The sequence below is a fragment of the Bactrocera neohumeralis genome, chromosome 6 (genome assembly GCF_024586455.1).
Source record: "Bactrocera neohumeralis isolate Rockhampton chromosome 6, APGP_CSIRO_Bneo_wtdbg2-racon-allhic-juicebox.fasta_v2, whole genome shotgun sequence".
Classification (NCBI taxonomy): Eukaryota; Metazoa; Arthropoda; class Insecta; order Diptera; family Tephritidae; genus Bactrocera; species Bactrocera neohumeralis.
Genome location: NC_065923.1, coordinates 28,182,428 through 28,197,758, shown reverse-complemented (window position 1 = coordinate 28,197,758; position 15,331 = coordinate 28,182,428). Strand labels below are relative to the sequence as shown.

General features: G+C 38.7%; 2 protein-coding genes across 2 annotated transcripts; both read right to left on the bottom strand.

Annotated features, from left to right (window-relative positions):
* Positions 1 to 3,162: 3,162 nt before the first annotated feature.
* On the bottom strand, positions 3,163 to 6,098 carry LOC126763402 (odorant receptor 85b-like). The gene is made up of 6 exons (XM_050480890.1): positions 5,760 to 6,098; positions 5,606 to 5,698; positions 5,247 to 5,352; positions 3,877 to 4,174; positions 3,525 to 3,729; positions 3,163 to 3,439 (listed from the first exon to the last, which is right to left on the bottom strand). The coding sequence occupies exons 1-6, from the start codon at positions 6,078 to 6,080 to the stop codon at positions 3,227 to 3,229; spliced, it is 1,236 nt and encodes a 411-aa protein (XP_050336847.1). The 5' UTR covers positions 6,081 to 6,098; the 3' UTR covers positions 3,163 to 3,226.
* Positions 6,099 to 11,461: 5,363 nt separating this feature from the next.
* On the bottom strand, positions 11,462 to 13,979 carry LOC126763403 (odorant receptor 94a-like). Its single transcript, XM_050480891.1, has 6 exons — positions 13,659 to 13,979; positions 13,504 to 13,596; positions 13,334 to 13,439; positions 12,971 to 13,259; positions 12,666 to 12,870; positions 11,462 to 12,607 (listed from the first exon to the last, which is right to left on the bottom strand). Exons 1-6 carry the CDS (start codon positions 13,959 to 13,961, stop codon positions 12,395 to 12,397), a joined length of 1,209 nt encoding a protein of 402 aa, XP_050336848.1. The 5' UTR covers positions 13,962 to 13,979; the 3' UTR covers positions 11,462 to 12,394.
* Between the last annotated feature and the right edge of the window lie 1,352 nt (positions 13,980 to 15,331).

The window sequence follows — 15,331 nt, the reverse complement described above, 5'->3', positions numbered from 1 at the left end:
CGACATAATCGGCCTACTGAGCATACTATTCGCAACACCATTACTCATCTTTAAACCCAGCATTCATTATTGGATAATATTCGACCGATAGACCACGTCCAGTACGCAGCGAAAAAAAATATAACAGCCGTAGCTAAGAGGTACACGGAGACCGTGGAGAGTCAACTCGGCACCGTTCGTAGCAACTCGGACTGATGTAGGGAACGACTTTGCGCATTCCTCGTCGAGATCTTAAATTGAAAGCGTGCAAAATACAGCTTGGGCACGAACTGAAGCCGTTGGACCTTCTTAAGCGATATCGCTCCGCTCTATGAACTCTTGAAATGTTCCAAGAAGATCCGACGTTTTCGAGCCAAATTTTGCTCAGCGGGGATGCCCATTTCTGTCTCAATGGGTATGTAAACAAGCAAAATTGGCGTATTTGAGAGGAAGAGCAACCTGAAGAAATTCAAGAACTGCCATTGCATCAAGAAAACAACGGGCCGGTGTGGTTTGTGGGCCGGTGGAATCATCGGTCCATATTTCTTCAAAAATGATGCCGGTGAGAACGTAACCGTCATTGGAGACCGTTATCGTACCATAATAACCTACTATTTGATACCTGAGATTGAAGCTCGTGATCTCAATGACATTTGGTTTCAACAAGACAGCGCCACTTCCCACACATCGCATCAATCAATGGATTTATTGAGAGAACACTTCGGTGAGCAGACAATTTCATGTTTTGGGCCGGGCGATTGGCCAACAAGATCATATGATATCACACCGTTAGACTTTTTCCTGTGGGGATATGTAAATTCTGAAGTCTATGCGAACAATCCCGGTTCGATTAAGGCCTTGGAGCCAAACGTCGCTCGGGTCATTCAGCCAATTACCAGTCAAAATGCTCGAACGAAGTCAACGAGAATTGAACTCAACGGGTGGAACATCTAAGACGTAACCATGGTCAACATTTGAAAGAGATAATCTTCAAAAAATTAATGCCAGAGAATGTTCTGTTTACTGAAACAAGCAAGCAAAAAATTTATGGTCACCCAAAAATTATAGAACAAATCTTTTATGTACATAAGCGAAGTATGTAAATAAATAAAACTATGTCAAATTTTATGTTTTGATGATAAGTTCTAGTAATCGAAGTCTCTCTAACTCGAAATATATATATATACATACATATATGTATATTTATAAATGGTACCATATATAAGATTTCAGAAATGATCTGAATATGCTTGTCCATGCGGAAAGACAAAGTTTTTTCAAACGAGTGACATAAAATGCCTAAAATTCAAGCATCTAAACTAGAATACCCTAGTAGATTTCGAAATTGAATTCGAAGGCCGAAACGAAGAAGCGCATATCTTGGCTGACAGCAAAATAAACAGCCCATGCAAAAACCATATGTTCCGTGGTCGTGGCTGACGTCAGCTCATACCCTGACATTGGTGTACTGGAAGTTGAGCACTTTAGAATTGATGTTTTTTTTCGACATACACAACTTTTTTTTAGAAGAAAGCAATTTTGTGATAAAATGTTGGCACCCAGTAGGAAAGTCTTCTTCAATCGAAACAAATTTTTACATTTTTACTTCGATTTGTAGAACTCTTTTTTTTCTTGTAGTTATCAAGTTAAACATCATAAAGCCGTCAAAGACTCTAACTGCTCTAAAATCGAGTCAGTTTCAGACATGTTAATTACCAAGCGGCGCAATGGCGGCATACTTTAACCAATTATCATATCGCCAGATGACTCAGCGATTTGCCATGAACTCTGAAATATTTCTGCTTCTACTGTCTGCAAGCGTGCAAAGAAATTATTATCTCCACATGCGATAAAAATTTCAATTAAAGCTTTCGACATTATCCAAATGAAATATTTATGCACAAACATTGAAAATTTATCTTTTTAAATATGGGTGCATTATATTAAAGTACCATTCTTCTTCTTCTTAATTGGCGTAGGCGTGGCGTTAAAGTACCATTAACCTCGGTTTTTTGTAACTTGGCATGTAGAATTTTTACAAAAAAACTTCCGATTTCTAACATTCTTCTTATTAAAGAGAATAGAAAAGTTCGTGGATTGTGAAATAAGGTTGAAGACACTGAAAATTGCACCCCTGCATTCGAACCAGCATGCTTGCAGAGCAAGCAGATCAGCTAATACTATTCTGTACTAGCTAACCTCGAAGATAAAGAGTTCGCTGGAAGAAGGGAAAGTAATATTATGCGCCTTCCTAGACATTGAAGGTGCTTTTGACAACATGGCTCACAGCAGAGTAAAAACAAGAATGTGGCAGCACTTAGATGGATAGAGGCCGTACTGCTGAAACCACAGTAGGGTATGTCAGGATTCGTCTGGGCATTACAAGAGGCTGCCCACAGGGTGGAGTGCTATTTCCCTATTATGGACCCTTATCGTGGATGGACCACTAGTTCTGTTAACCAACAATGAAAGCCGCTATCAAGGATATGCGGATAATATTATTACATCTAGAGCCAAATTCGAGGACACTCTCTGCGACTTAGTAAAAAGGGGATTAAGCCTGGCTAAGGAATAGTGCAGTGGGGTTAAACTCAATATCGTTCAAGCAAAGGTTTGATGCGCTGTGTGTTCCGGTGGAATCATCGGTCCGTATTTCGTAACCACAATGACGACCGTTATCGCGCCATAATAACCGACTGTGTGATACCTGAAATTGAAGCTCGTGATCTCAGCGACATTTGGTTTCAACAAAAAGGCGCCACTTCCAACGCATCGCATCAATCAATAGATTTGCTGAGAGCAGATAATTTTTTGTTTTGGGCCGGTTGCTGGTCACCAAGATTGAGCAAAACATCACGCGTGTCGTTGGCCAGTTACCAATCGAAATTCTCGAACGAGTCATCGAAAATTGGACTCAACGGATGGACCGCCTGCAACGTAGCCGCGGCCAGACTTTGAAAGAGATAATCTTCAAAAAATGAATGCCGAAGAAAGTTCTTTCGAATGACAATAAACATTCCCCATTAAATTTCTTTGAAAAAGTAGGGAACCTCGAAAAGGATCCCCTTCTAATTCTACGATATGGTCTTCAAGCCATCATCTTTCGAATATGTTAACGAAGCCACACTATGGAGCCTTGTATTAGGATCCGATTATATTTATTAACCCCTGAACATAAGTGAATACACCACAGCCAAAATTATATTATATTTAAACCTTAAGACCTGTTCACAATACAATCAGTCGCTCAACGTTCGTACATTTGACGGAGTACAGCAATGAAACTGTAAGCCTTGCTCAGTACGTTCGTAAAACTGGGCAATGACAAGTCAACAAATCCACCGCCAGTGAAATTAAACGGTTGTTGGGCGTTAAGCAGGAAAATTGCGAGTGACTTTCGAAAGCGTTGATCAAAGTGATACCAAGACGAGCCGTAACCATGAGCAGCGAGAGTTTTATTCTACAAAGAACAAATAAAAGAGCAATAATAATCATAAATATAGTAAATATTCGGAATTGGGACTTCAAAATTATGCAGTATCCACCTGCTCATTAACCTCATTGCCGAACCAACAATAGCCGAAGAGCTGTGTAAAAATGCAAAAGCAATAAAAATATATTATCATCTCACTGTTTGAGTTACTGGAGTTCATAGTCGCCTGAAAGCCCGTCACCGCCGATATAACCAAAGAAGTGAAGAATTGCAGCAATATGGACAGGCGAAAGATATGTTCAACGTCATCACGCACGCTGAAGACAAAAGAGGGTAAAAGAAGAAAGAAAGAAAATTGTTGGTATGCAATATTACAATGCGTGACGTCAGCAAACAGCTGTTATTGTCAATTTGTCAAAATAGCCTAGAATAAATTGAAAATATTTCATTCTACGAGTACTCACGACTTTAGTATGCAATGATGATCCACAATGTCAGCCATTCGTGCATTGGGATCACGTATACGCTTCATATCTCTTCTCACGTGGCATTCATCCAAAATAAGATCATCAAAAGTGGATTTGATGATATTCAAATGGCATCGTAGTAAATTCATCATGCTTATATTTAAGTAATCAACCGTGACAATTTGAACGGCGAACATGAAGTCAGTGACGCCTATATAGACCACCTGCAAGAAGAACGGCAACCAAGCGGGCATTGCAACACGATATGGAAATATTTGACCAGCCATATCGGGATCTGAAAAAAATATCGAAGAACGTTACAGTAGATTTATATATACCTGAAAATATAAACAGTGTTGCCAACCGATTTCAAAACACAATATACTTTAAAATATCATCTCACGGTATATCAATGAGTCAAACTGTTTCAGAAGGTATTTCAACAAACAAAATAGCTTTCAAAAGAATAAGTTCGAAGTAGTATACCGGTAGGTGGAGGGTTTATTGCTGCCTGTTGAGGTGAAGCATGGATAGCTGAGAGTTCCTACTTCAACAATATCAAAAACGCAATTGTGTATGTGTTACTCTGGTTCTACGTATCAACTTGGTGTGGTTTGTGGATCGGTGGAATCATCGGTCCATATTTCATCAAAAACTTTGCCGGTGAGAACGTAATTGTATTTTATAGCGCCATGATAACCGACTATTTAATGCATGAAATTGAAGCTCGTGATTTCGATGACATTTGGTTTCAACAAGACGGTGCCACTTCCCACAAATCGCATCAATCGATGGATTTATTGAGAGAACACTTCGATGAGCAAATAATTACACGTTTTGGGCCGGTCGATTGGCCACCTGATCTTATGATATCACACCGTTTTCCTGTGGGAATATGTAATGTCTAAAGTCTATGCGGACAATCCCGCTTCGATTCAGGCCTTCGAGCCAAATATCACGCATGTCAGTCGCTAGTTACCAGTCGAAATGCTCGAACGAGTCACGGAAAATTGAACTCAGCAGATGGACCATCTGAAAAGTAGCCGCGCCCAACATTTAAAGGAGATAACCTTCAAAAAATAAATAAAATCTTTTTTATTTTAAAAGGTAGGAAGTATTGAGCCTCGAAATGGATCGCCCTTCAGTTTAAATGCGCGCAAAAACGTATACATCTCAAAGGAGAATATTTTGAAACGCAATGGAACGACTTTCTATGATTAATATTAGTTTTTGTTCTACAAACCCGAAACACAAAAGGCTACCCGTGTATATAAATTTTTCCGCATATTATATAAATCCAACAAGAAAAACTGTGTTGGCAAAACTGCTTAAATACATAATTTGCAATTAAGGAATTATTTTCTTACTTATAAAAACTGAAACCATCGCCACAAATCCGGTGAAACCCACTACAGTGGCATAAATGACGAGAAAGAGCTTGTTTTCCATCTCAGCGCGAGCAAATATCTTGTGCTAACGTAAAGAGATTATATGAAAAATATTTAAATATATTTATAAACAGTATTATTCCAAGTATTTTAGTTGGAATACATTAACACGGGCTGGAGCACGAAAGCAAGGTAACGCCAGCCTATGGCTATAACTCCCTACTGGACTCTTCGGACCTTGAGGCTTTCAGCACTTATTTAGTTTGTGAAAATCAAAACTGAATCAAGCGCTGAATATCAAAACACATGAACAGATAAGTCTAGCCTTGCACTCTTACCTGCGCATCCGTTTTAATGTACGACTTTGTAGCGCGTTTCAGCTTCAAAATGGCTCCCTGCAGAGTTCTTAAGTGGAACAACACGTTATAAATCTGCAAAAAATCTCGACTTCACATTAATAAAAGAAATTGTAAGTACGTATAAGGCAGGAACCTTCAAAGCACCGGCAAAATGCGACATTGTCAGACAGAAGTTTTGCGTGAACGCGTAGAAATCCGGCCAACAGATGTACAAATCATAGAATTCGAAAAGAATGTAGAAGAAATTTGTGAAAGTCAAAAAACTACCGTAGGTCAGCAATAATCCATTCACAAGCCGTGTTCGCTGTAGCGGCACAAACCATGGCGATAACGGTACACCCGACATTTGTGACAACCAAATATTAAATTCAATAGAACCGATTTGCCCTTTGTCTGCTTCTGAGGGGAATACACGAAAGTACACTTGTTTTAATTTGTGTAGGAATCCAGCCATATTCCTTTACGCCTTCGAAACACACACTCTAATGGTTGCGCGCCTTAAAGTATGCTTACATTTATAGCAATTATTTTGTTGTCGCTTCTGTTTGACGCTAATTATTAGGTACCAACTTAAGGCGTTAAAGCGTTAAAGAGTCAAAAGTTTTTGCTAGCGTTAACTTAATTAATTAATAACAGGTGTCGCTCAAAACGTCTCGATTGCCCCGTTAATGAATTAATTACTTTAAACGGAGCCTTTTTGACGTAGTCTTCTTACGCACGTGCCTATGCGTCATATTGTACAGTTTGGCCTCTGTGAACAAACTGTTTTATTTCTTCAACAATTGTGAACTTTGGCATATAGTTTCCCTACATCTACTGAAGTTTTCACACAATACCTCGGGGGTCTGTATACGTAGCGACTCTTATCAATTCATATATGTATATTACGAAAATACCCCCATTATATTTTCAAAAATTTTTTGTTCTCTTAAAACTCTCCTAATCACAACAAACCGGCATTCTAAGCTGTCAATGTGAGATCCCTGTTAGGATCGATCTCTTAACCTAACTCTCTCCTCAAGCATAGCAACAGTTTTTGTTCTACACATGAAACTAGAATTATGAGGATGAACACAGGGAAAATATTACCTTCCAATTTGAGACGGTCGGTACTAAATATCCTTAGCTTCTTCTTCTACTATGTTGGCGTAGACTCCGCTTACGTGATTATAGCCGAGTTTACAGCAGCACGCCAGTCGTTCTTCTTTTTCCCTTTTTGGAACCAATTAGAGATTTGATGTGTAGCCAGGTCCTTCTCCTCTTAGCCTTTCCAACCGAGTGGAGGTCTTCCTCTTCTCTCTATAAAAATCTCTTGGAAATGGCCAAAAACGTTTCTTTTATTTATGACACAAGCAGCTCACGACTTCCAATCTTAAACCAAGTATCCTCTGTGTAGCTAAAAAACATCCCTTAGAAGGCGAGCTAAAGTGAGAAGACGCAATTGGCAATGTTTTCGCAGATCGAAGTGTTCATGAACGATATGTCCAGAACGTTCCTAGATATATTTAATGCCAATTTCCCGCAACGAACAGAACCCAGATAACGCTCATCAATCTATATTTCGATATCAAGCAGTTTTTTTCCACAAATAAGAACTCGGTCTCAAACAAGTAAGGCTCTGCTAGAAATCTATCGAATCAATACATTCACATTAACGAGTTATTACTGTATGTTTTCAGGTATTTGCTATGCTACGTGCTATGTCAATTATGTTTATAAATAAATTAATTACACGATCCAATTTGCTATCAATGTCATTTATTGTCTGGCCTCTGGTCATTTAAAATATCGGTAGAAGCATTCCTGAGAACAAAAATTTGTAAGTTTTCTATTTATATAGTTTTCGCGAGGAGCTCAGTATTTCATTAATAAAACACTTCGCAAATTAATAAGTAATTGAAGTTTTGTAGAAACATAGGGTTGTACACAATCCTGTAACTCGAAAGATTTTAACAAAATTCGAGAGCCTTGAGTTATGGTTTTTACGGCTTTATGGGTTTTTAAATAGAGCCGCCAGGGAAGGACGCCAAATTTTTCCCGCTCTTTTTAACATTTCTCTTCAGTAAGATGTGCCATTTCATCACAGAAAGATATTCGATCTAACAACGAGTCCAAGTTATTAAAATTTACTACCGAAATTCGGAGTCAGTGACCTAAACTTTAAGAACCAAATCAGTCTCTCACAAGTCGTTCTCAAGAGTTGGGCATCCGTGTGCCGCTGTTGTGGCACATTTTGCGAAAAGATCTTGGCCTGCATCCTTACAAGATCAAAATGGCACAAGAGCTGAAGCCGCTTGACCACCAGAATCGTCGTATGTTCTTGAATTAGGCTAAGCAACAACTTGAAAATGATTCGGATTTTCATTGAAAAATCATCTTCAGCGATCAGGCTCATTTATAGCTGAATGGCTTCATCAATAAGTAATTGGCCAGGCAGCAACACGTACTCTATTAGTCACCATTGCATCTCGAAAAAATATGGTTTGGTGCGGTCTATGGGTCGGCGGAGTCCCTGGGCCTTACTTATTTAGTGATGATCAAGACCGCCACGTTACTGTGAGTGGGAATCGCTACCACTCAATGAGAATCGAATATTTTTGGCCCGAATTGGATGATGTGGGCTTGAACAAAATGTGGTTCCAACAGCACGGCTCCTCAAGCCGCAAAGCGAATGTCACAATCGATTTATTGAAAACCAAGTTTGGTGAAAGTGTTATCTCACGAAATGGCCCAGTCAATTGGCCGACTCGGTCGTGCGATTTGACGCCGTTAGACTATTTCCGGTGGGACTACGTCGATTCTATGGTCTAGGCCAACGACGATTGATGAACTTCGTACGAATATCGAACGTGAAATTGCAGCAGTTTCGGCCGATTTATGCTTGAAAACTGTCGAAAATTGAGTACAGCGTCTGAACTTATGCAAGCTTGGCCGTGTTGGCCATGTAAAAGAAATCGAGTTCCATATATACATAGTATAATGGCATCGAATGTACTTTCACAGGAATAAAGAAATTCATTGATATCCCAAACCATTTTTGTTTGTGGCTTGCGTGGCATTCTTCCCATTTTTTTTTACTAAAGTTTCAAAATATAACGAATTTTTTCATTATTTTCACTCATTTTTGAACAGCCGTAACTTTTTTATTTATGAAACTTAAAATCTCACCTTTCCAACACTATATGCTATGATGCAATGTGACTGGTAGCACTGGAGATATACGACTGCAACGACATCTATTGACAAAATACGAAAAGACTTTTTCGACTACCTATATATGTACAAATAAGAAGGAGCAGCTTTTGAACATTTCTGGAAAAGAGTTCACACAAATAAGCTGCTTTCGACAGCACGAAAAGGATATGCCGCGATTCTTTAACTAGATTAATGTTCGATTACAACATAATTTAAATGTCTAATGAAATGAAATTCCAGTCAGTTTTATTTAACATAAAAATTGCTTAACTGCCTTGAAAAGTGTTCTAGTGTGTATTTCTAGTTCCCAAATAATTATTTCTTAAACCTCTCTACTTCTTTATTTCGAAAATTACGTTTAACGCCAAATTTATCAAACATTTCAAGCTAGTGCTGATAGTGAGACTTTTTAATTACAATTTCGCACGAAAACGGATTCATAGAATTATTTTTTTATGGGTTGGTGTGACTATCAGTGACATTTGTGCCGAAGGTCATATCAATATAATCATTAGTGTTTAGTATACGGTTGCCTTTCAACATAAAATTCTGTTGAATTTTGTATCCGGAATCAAATTTCTGGTGCCGAAACGTTCAGAATGTTGGAAAAGGCCCTCGGTGATAATTGTTTGTCGCGCGCATGTGTTTTTGATTTGTACAAATTATTCAAAGAAGGTCGAGAACGAGTTGACAACAAATCACGTCAACATCAACTGATGATCAGCATGTCAACAAAATAAAGGAATTGGTGCTTGAGAATAGACGAATAACAGTCAGACATCTTACTGGCATCATGGGAAAATTAGAAGGATCAGTGAAAACCATTTTGAAAGATCATTTGGGAGAAGTGAAAGAGCGATTAGATCTAAAATTACTAAATTTTTTCGAAAAACAGCGTCGTGTTAATGTCGGTGAAACAATGCTTTCCGACTACTAGGATGTCATGAAACGTATTATTATTGATGAGTCTTGGATCTATGCTTACGACCCGGAATCAGACGATTCGGCCGAAGGTGAGCCGAAGCCAAGAAAACCATGTCAAAGCAGGTCAAAATTCAAGGTTATGTTAACAGTTTCTCCGATTATCGAGGTGTGGTGAACTTCAAATTCCTTCCAACTGGCCAAACTGTCAACAACAACTATTTGAGTGTTATGCGTCGTTTAAGAAAAGCTATTCGTAACAAGTAAGGAAGTGCTAAGTTCGGGTGTCACCGAACATTTTATACTCTCGCATGATAAAGTGATAATCGAGATTTCATTATCCGACATTAACATATTTTTCAAATAACGTATTTGTGTAAAGTTTTCTTTCGCTATCATCATTGGTCCCTAATTTATATATTATACAGAGAAGGCATCAGATGGAATTCAAAATAGCGTTATATTGGAAGAAGGCGTGGTTGTGAACCGATTTCACCTATATTTCGTACACGTCATCAGGGTGTTAAGAAAATATTATATACCGAATTTCATTGAAATCGGTCTAGTAGTTCCTGAGATATGGTTTTTGGTCCATAAGTGGGCGACGCCACGCCCATTTTCAATTTTTAAAAAAAGCCTGGGTGCCGTTTCCCTCTGCTATTTCTTCCGTAAAATTTAGTGTTTCTGACGTTTTTGTTAGTCGGTTAACGCACTTTTAGTGATTTTCAACCAACCTTTGTATGGGAGGTGGGCGTGGTTATTAAACGATTTCTTCCATTTTTAAACTGTATATGGAAATGTCTGAAGGAAACGACTCTATAGAGTTTGGTTGACATAGCTAAAGTAGTTCCCGAAATATGAACAAAAAACTTAGTAGGGGGCGGGGCCACGCCCACTTTAAAAAAGAAATTTCGTCCAAATATGCCCCTCCCTAATGCGATCCTTTGTGCCAAATTTCACTTTAATATCTTTATTTATGGCTTAGTTATGACACTTTATAGGTTTTCGGTTTCCACCATTTTGTGGGCGTGGCAGTAGGCCGATTTTGCCCATCTTCGAACTTAACCTTCTTATGGAGCCAAGAAATATGTGTACCAAGTTTCATCATGATATCTCTATTTTTACTCAAGTTACAGCTTGCACGGACAGACGGACGGACGGACAGACAGACATCCGGATTTCAACTCTAATCGTCACCCGTCAGTGATCACACTTTGGTATATATAACCCTATATCTGACTCTTTTAGTTTTAGGACTTACAAACAACCGTTATGTGAACAAAACTATAATACTCTCCTTAGCAACTTTGTTGCGAGAGTATAAAAAGAGGCCGGAATTATGGGCGACAACTCATGGTTTTTGCACAATACTGCATTGATTTTTCGTGAGTTTGTCACCAAACTTTCAACCAATATCGTGCCACAACCACTGCATTTGTCTGATTTAGCTCTGTGTGACTTCTGGCTATTCAGCAAACAACGGCTCCGGGAAACCCTTTTGAGTCATTTGAAGATATTAAACGTGAATTGCTAGGCGCACTGAAATCTATTTCGGAAACTGGCTTTAACAACTGTTTCGAGGATTGGAAGAAACGTTGGCACTAATGTATTGGGGCCAAGGTGAATTACTTCGAGGGGATGACATAGATTTTGAAGAATAAATTAAGAATTTTAAAATTATGAACAAAATCTTACTATTTATTGCTCATAGTAGTAGATACCGCCCAAATTGATAGAGAAGTGAAAATATTTCCGAGCCTTTCCTTTAAGATTATTTGTTAATGAAGTAAATATCTTGGGAAAGGCCTTCTTTTCTTGGTCAAACATTCCGTGTGGTTCAAGATCTGCAATCAGTTTAAATTTGATGCCGTCGCCATATTGGTTGCAATGTTGGGCTCAGCTATTTATCATTTTTATATTACTGATGTCTTATTTTTGACTTAAATTGTATTTTACAAGAAGTCATAAGTAATTTCTATGGACTTTCAGTGCTCACGTACCCAATACGGTAACATACCCTTCCGTATTAGTTTCTGTTACGTATTTGCTCTTTTTGATTCCAAGAAATTTACATTTGATAAGATTTTATATCTTTCGTATTTCTAACTTTTCAACCAAGCAGCCTTGTCAGGAAAACGATGGAGAAGCTCAGAAGCAATTCGTAACCCAATTCAAGCAATTTTGTCTTACCGTATTGATATTTAAACGTAATGAAACATCTCTTTCTTCTTCTTAGAATATGGACGTAAAATCTTTTTACTCAGTTGATGGAAACTCAGATAGAAACGCAGATTTTTGGAAGGAAAAGGCATATGTCAGATAAGAATCATGTGAACTCCTTCTTTTCTTTTGTAGACATGAGAAATATTGAACTGATTTAGAGTATCGTGATTCAACTAGCTCTTATGATAATTATCGCGGTCGTCCCCACTTTTCTGGAACCTTCTTAAACCTAAATTTTCCCTCCTTTGTTATTTACCTTTTTTATTTTGTTTAATTGAACTTGAATTGATCGTAATCACATCGTAAGATCCGTAAGTCATAAAGAATGTGGTCTGCTTAACACATTTTGATAAAGTTTTATATGAAAGCTTTTTGTGAAAGTTTTTCGCGAAAGCTCTTTGCGAAAGCTTTCCATGAAAGTTATAAATTTCAGCGTGAATACACTTGCCGCAAGAGCGCTATAACTGTATAAGATTTACTCAAAATACCAGTGAAACTGGGCAGCGACAGAGACATGAAACCGCCAGCCGTAAAAACAAACGGTGTTTGCGAATTGCACATAAATATTAAGAGTGATTTCTTGAAGCGCTGATCAAACGCATACCAATTCGAGCCGTAACCGCTGGCGGCCAAAGTTTTGCTCTGCAAAAAATTACAAAAAAAATTTAAAAATAAATTAACAAAATTATTGCACACGTACCTGCTCGGACACCTCATTGCCGAACCAACAATACACAAATAACTCACAAAAAATGCAGCCACAATAACAGTAAATGAGTGCAGCGCCATTTGAGTTCTCCACTTTGACAATCGCCTGAAAGCCCGTCATGGCGAATATAATGAGTGAGGTGAAAAACTGTAAGAGCACTGGCAGGCGAAAAATATCCTCCACATCATTGCGCAGACTTTGAGATTGGAAATACAAAAATAAAATTTTTAAATTTTTTTAATTTAAATATTTTAAAATTTAAATTTAAATAAAAATGTATAAATCCAGTGACTTACTCGTGGAGCAGGCAATGGTGCTCAACTATGGTTTGTAAGCGCTTGTTGACCTCTTCTTGTTCCTTCGCATTAACACAATCCAACTTGAGCTCCTCGAAAGCCAAATTCAGTATTTTCAATTGAAAACGTATCTGATTGATCATGGTCACATTGAGATAGTCGATGGCGACAATCTGTAGCGCAAATACCAAAACACTCATGCCCATGTAGGCTAGTTGCATGCCGAAAGGCATCCACTCCGGCAATTTCACGCGATAGGGGAATATTTGACCCGCAACGCCGATGGGATCTATATTTGTAAAATTAAATAAAAATATCGATAACATTTCATGAATCGGTATTATTTTTGGGACCAGCACTTACTGTAGAACAGATACATGAGGCCTAGCACGCCTGTGAAACCCACCAGTGAGGCATAAATGGTTAACGGTATTTTATTCTCAAATTCACCACGATAAAAAGCGACTAACTGTAAAGTAATTTTATTAAGTAAATTCAACTTCTTAAATATCATCTTAAATCATTCCATTAACCTGACTTTTTGAAACCACATAAGTTTTGGCTGAGTACTCAATTCTTCTCACCACAAAGGCTACTTCGTCCAGCCGATAAATAATATTGATAACCTTAAAATTAAAGAAATTCGCATTCATAATAAGTTTATATATTGAATTTCCTCGAGTTTTACCTTGAACACTCCGGCGATATGTGTCAGGGACAAGCAAATATTCTGCGTCAAACTGTCCAAATTGGGCCAACACGAAATCATATCGTAAATTTCAAAAAACGTGTAAAAGAATGTCACCACCAGCGTCATCAGCACTCCATATATGCCGAGCGCAATCCTCAAGCGCGTTGACTCTGCCTTTAGGCCCAACACAGGCACCCCAAACAACTGTGCCAACCACACATTGTACTGTATTGAACCGATTTTGCCTTTGGATGCATCGGATGGAAATATGCGCGAGGATAATTCTTCCAGCTTATCCATTACTAAGCGCTCTCAATATTTTGGCAGATTTGCAAAAGTTTTTCAAGACTGAATGCTTGCACAAATTTATATAGTGACAGGATTAGAGAGTCATTTGTAACACATTATTTATTTAGATAACTATTATAACTATGTGTGTACATATATTACCGAAAATATGCAATACCCTTTTGAAAAATTAACATAACCCAGTCAATGAATACTTTGAGAATTTATTTAATTACCTTCGGACCGGACGACATTCCGTATATAGAATACCAGAAGTATTTCGAAAATTAGGGAAATTTATTTTCAAAGCTCTCAAGCCAAATTCTGTCTTTACGTCTTCCGAAATCTTTTCGAACAAAACAAAATCCATTTACTGGCATGATATGCAGACGCCTAGCCGGTAGATCCTCGGGCTGCAATCCATTTCATCAAGTGGCTGTATACGTGAAAATTTCCACTTATGGACACTGCTTGGGCATATGCAAGCGGTCTTTGGTAGGCCTTCAACTATCGAAGCTGCAAAGACTCGTCTGCGTCTCCGTTTCGGAGGTAATGAACACGTGTCCAACTGCAGCAATTCAAAATGAGCTGGAGCGCACATCGCTGCATCTAGTGATCAAACAGGCAGCGAAGCCAATCATGCTGCTCATGGCAGCAGAAGGTTTTAGCAAAGTAGGCCTTAGGGGAATACACACAACTGGCCCTTTTTCCAAGAGAGCGTTACGAAGAAGGTAAACTTAACAAAGAAGTTTAAAGTTACTCTCGGCAGTAAGGCGGAGTGTAGTGACTCCACGCTCGACGTACTACTGATGGGCAGCACTATCCAGTGGTACACTGATGGCTCGAAAACACCGAAAGGCATTGGAGCAGGCATTGCAGGACCGCATACCAAACTATCCATACCGATCGGTTGTTTTCCGAGCATCTTTCAAGCAGAAGTCTTGTGCAAAAATCAATATCCAACACAACTACCGCAACCAGCGTATCGTTAAAGTCAGCGATAGTCAAGTGGCACTAAAAGCAATCTCAGCTGATGAAGTCAAATCGCTATTAGTGGAGGTGTGTATAAAGTAGAGTAAAGGGGTAGCCGGCAATGAGCTGGTCGACGAACTAACCCACTCTGGCGGCCTCCAGGATGATGGGACTAGAACCATGCATTGCCGTGGGATCCCACATCCGAAAGGTGTTGTTCCGTAGGGAGGAGAGAGTGGGTATAGAACGGTACTGACAGCAGATAACAGGAATGTGCCACGTCAAGTACTACTGAGAAGTTACAACATAGCAAGGTTTAGAGATATCATCAACCTCCCTCGAAACAAATTCCGCCTCCTTGTCGCGCTCTAAACTGGGCACTGTAGGCTCAAGAAAGTCTTATCCAGCAT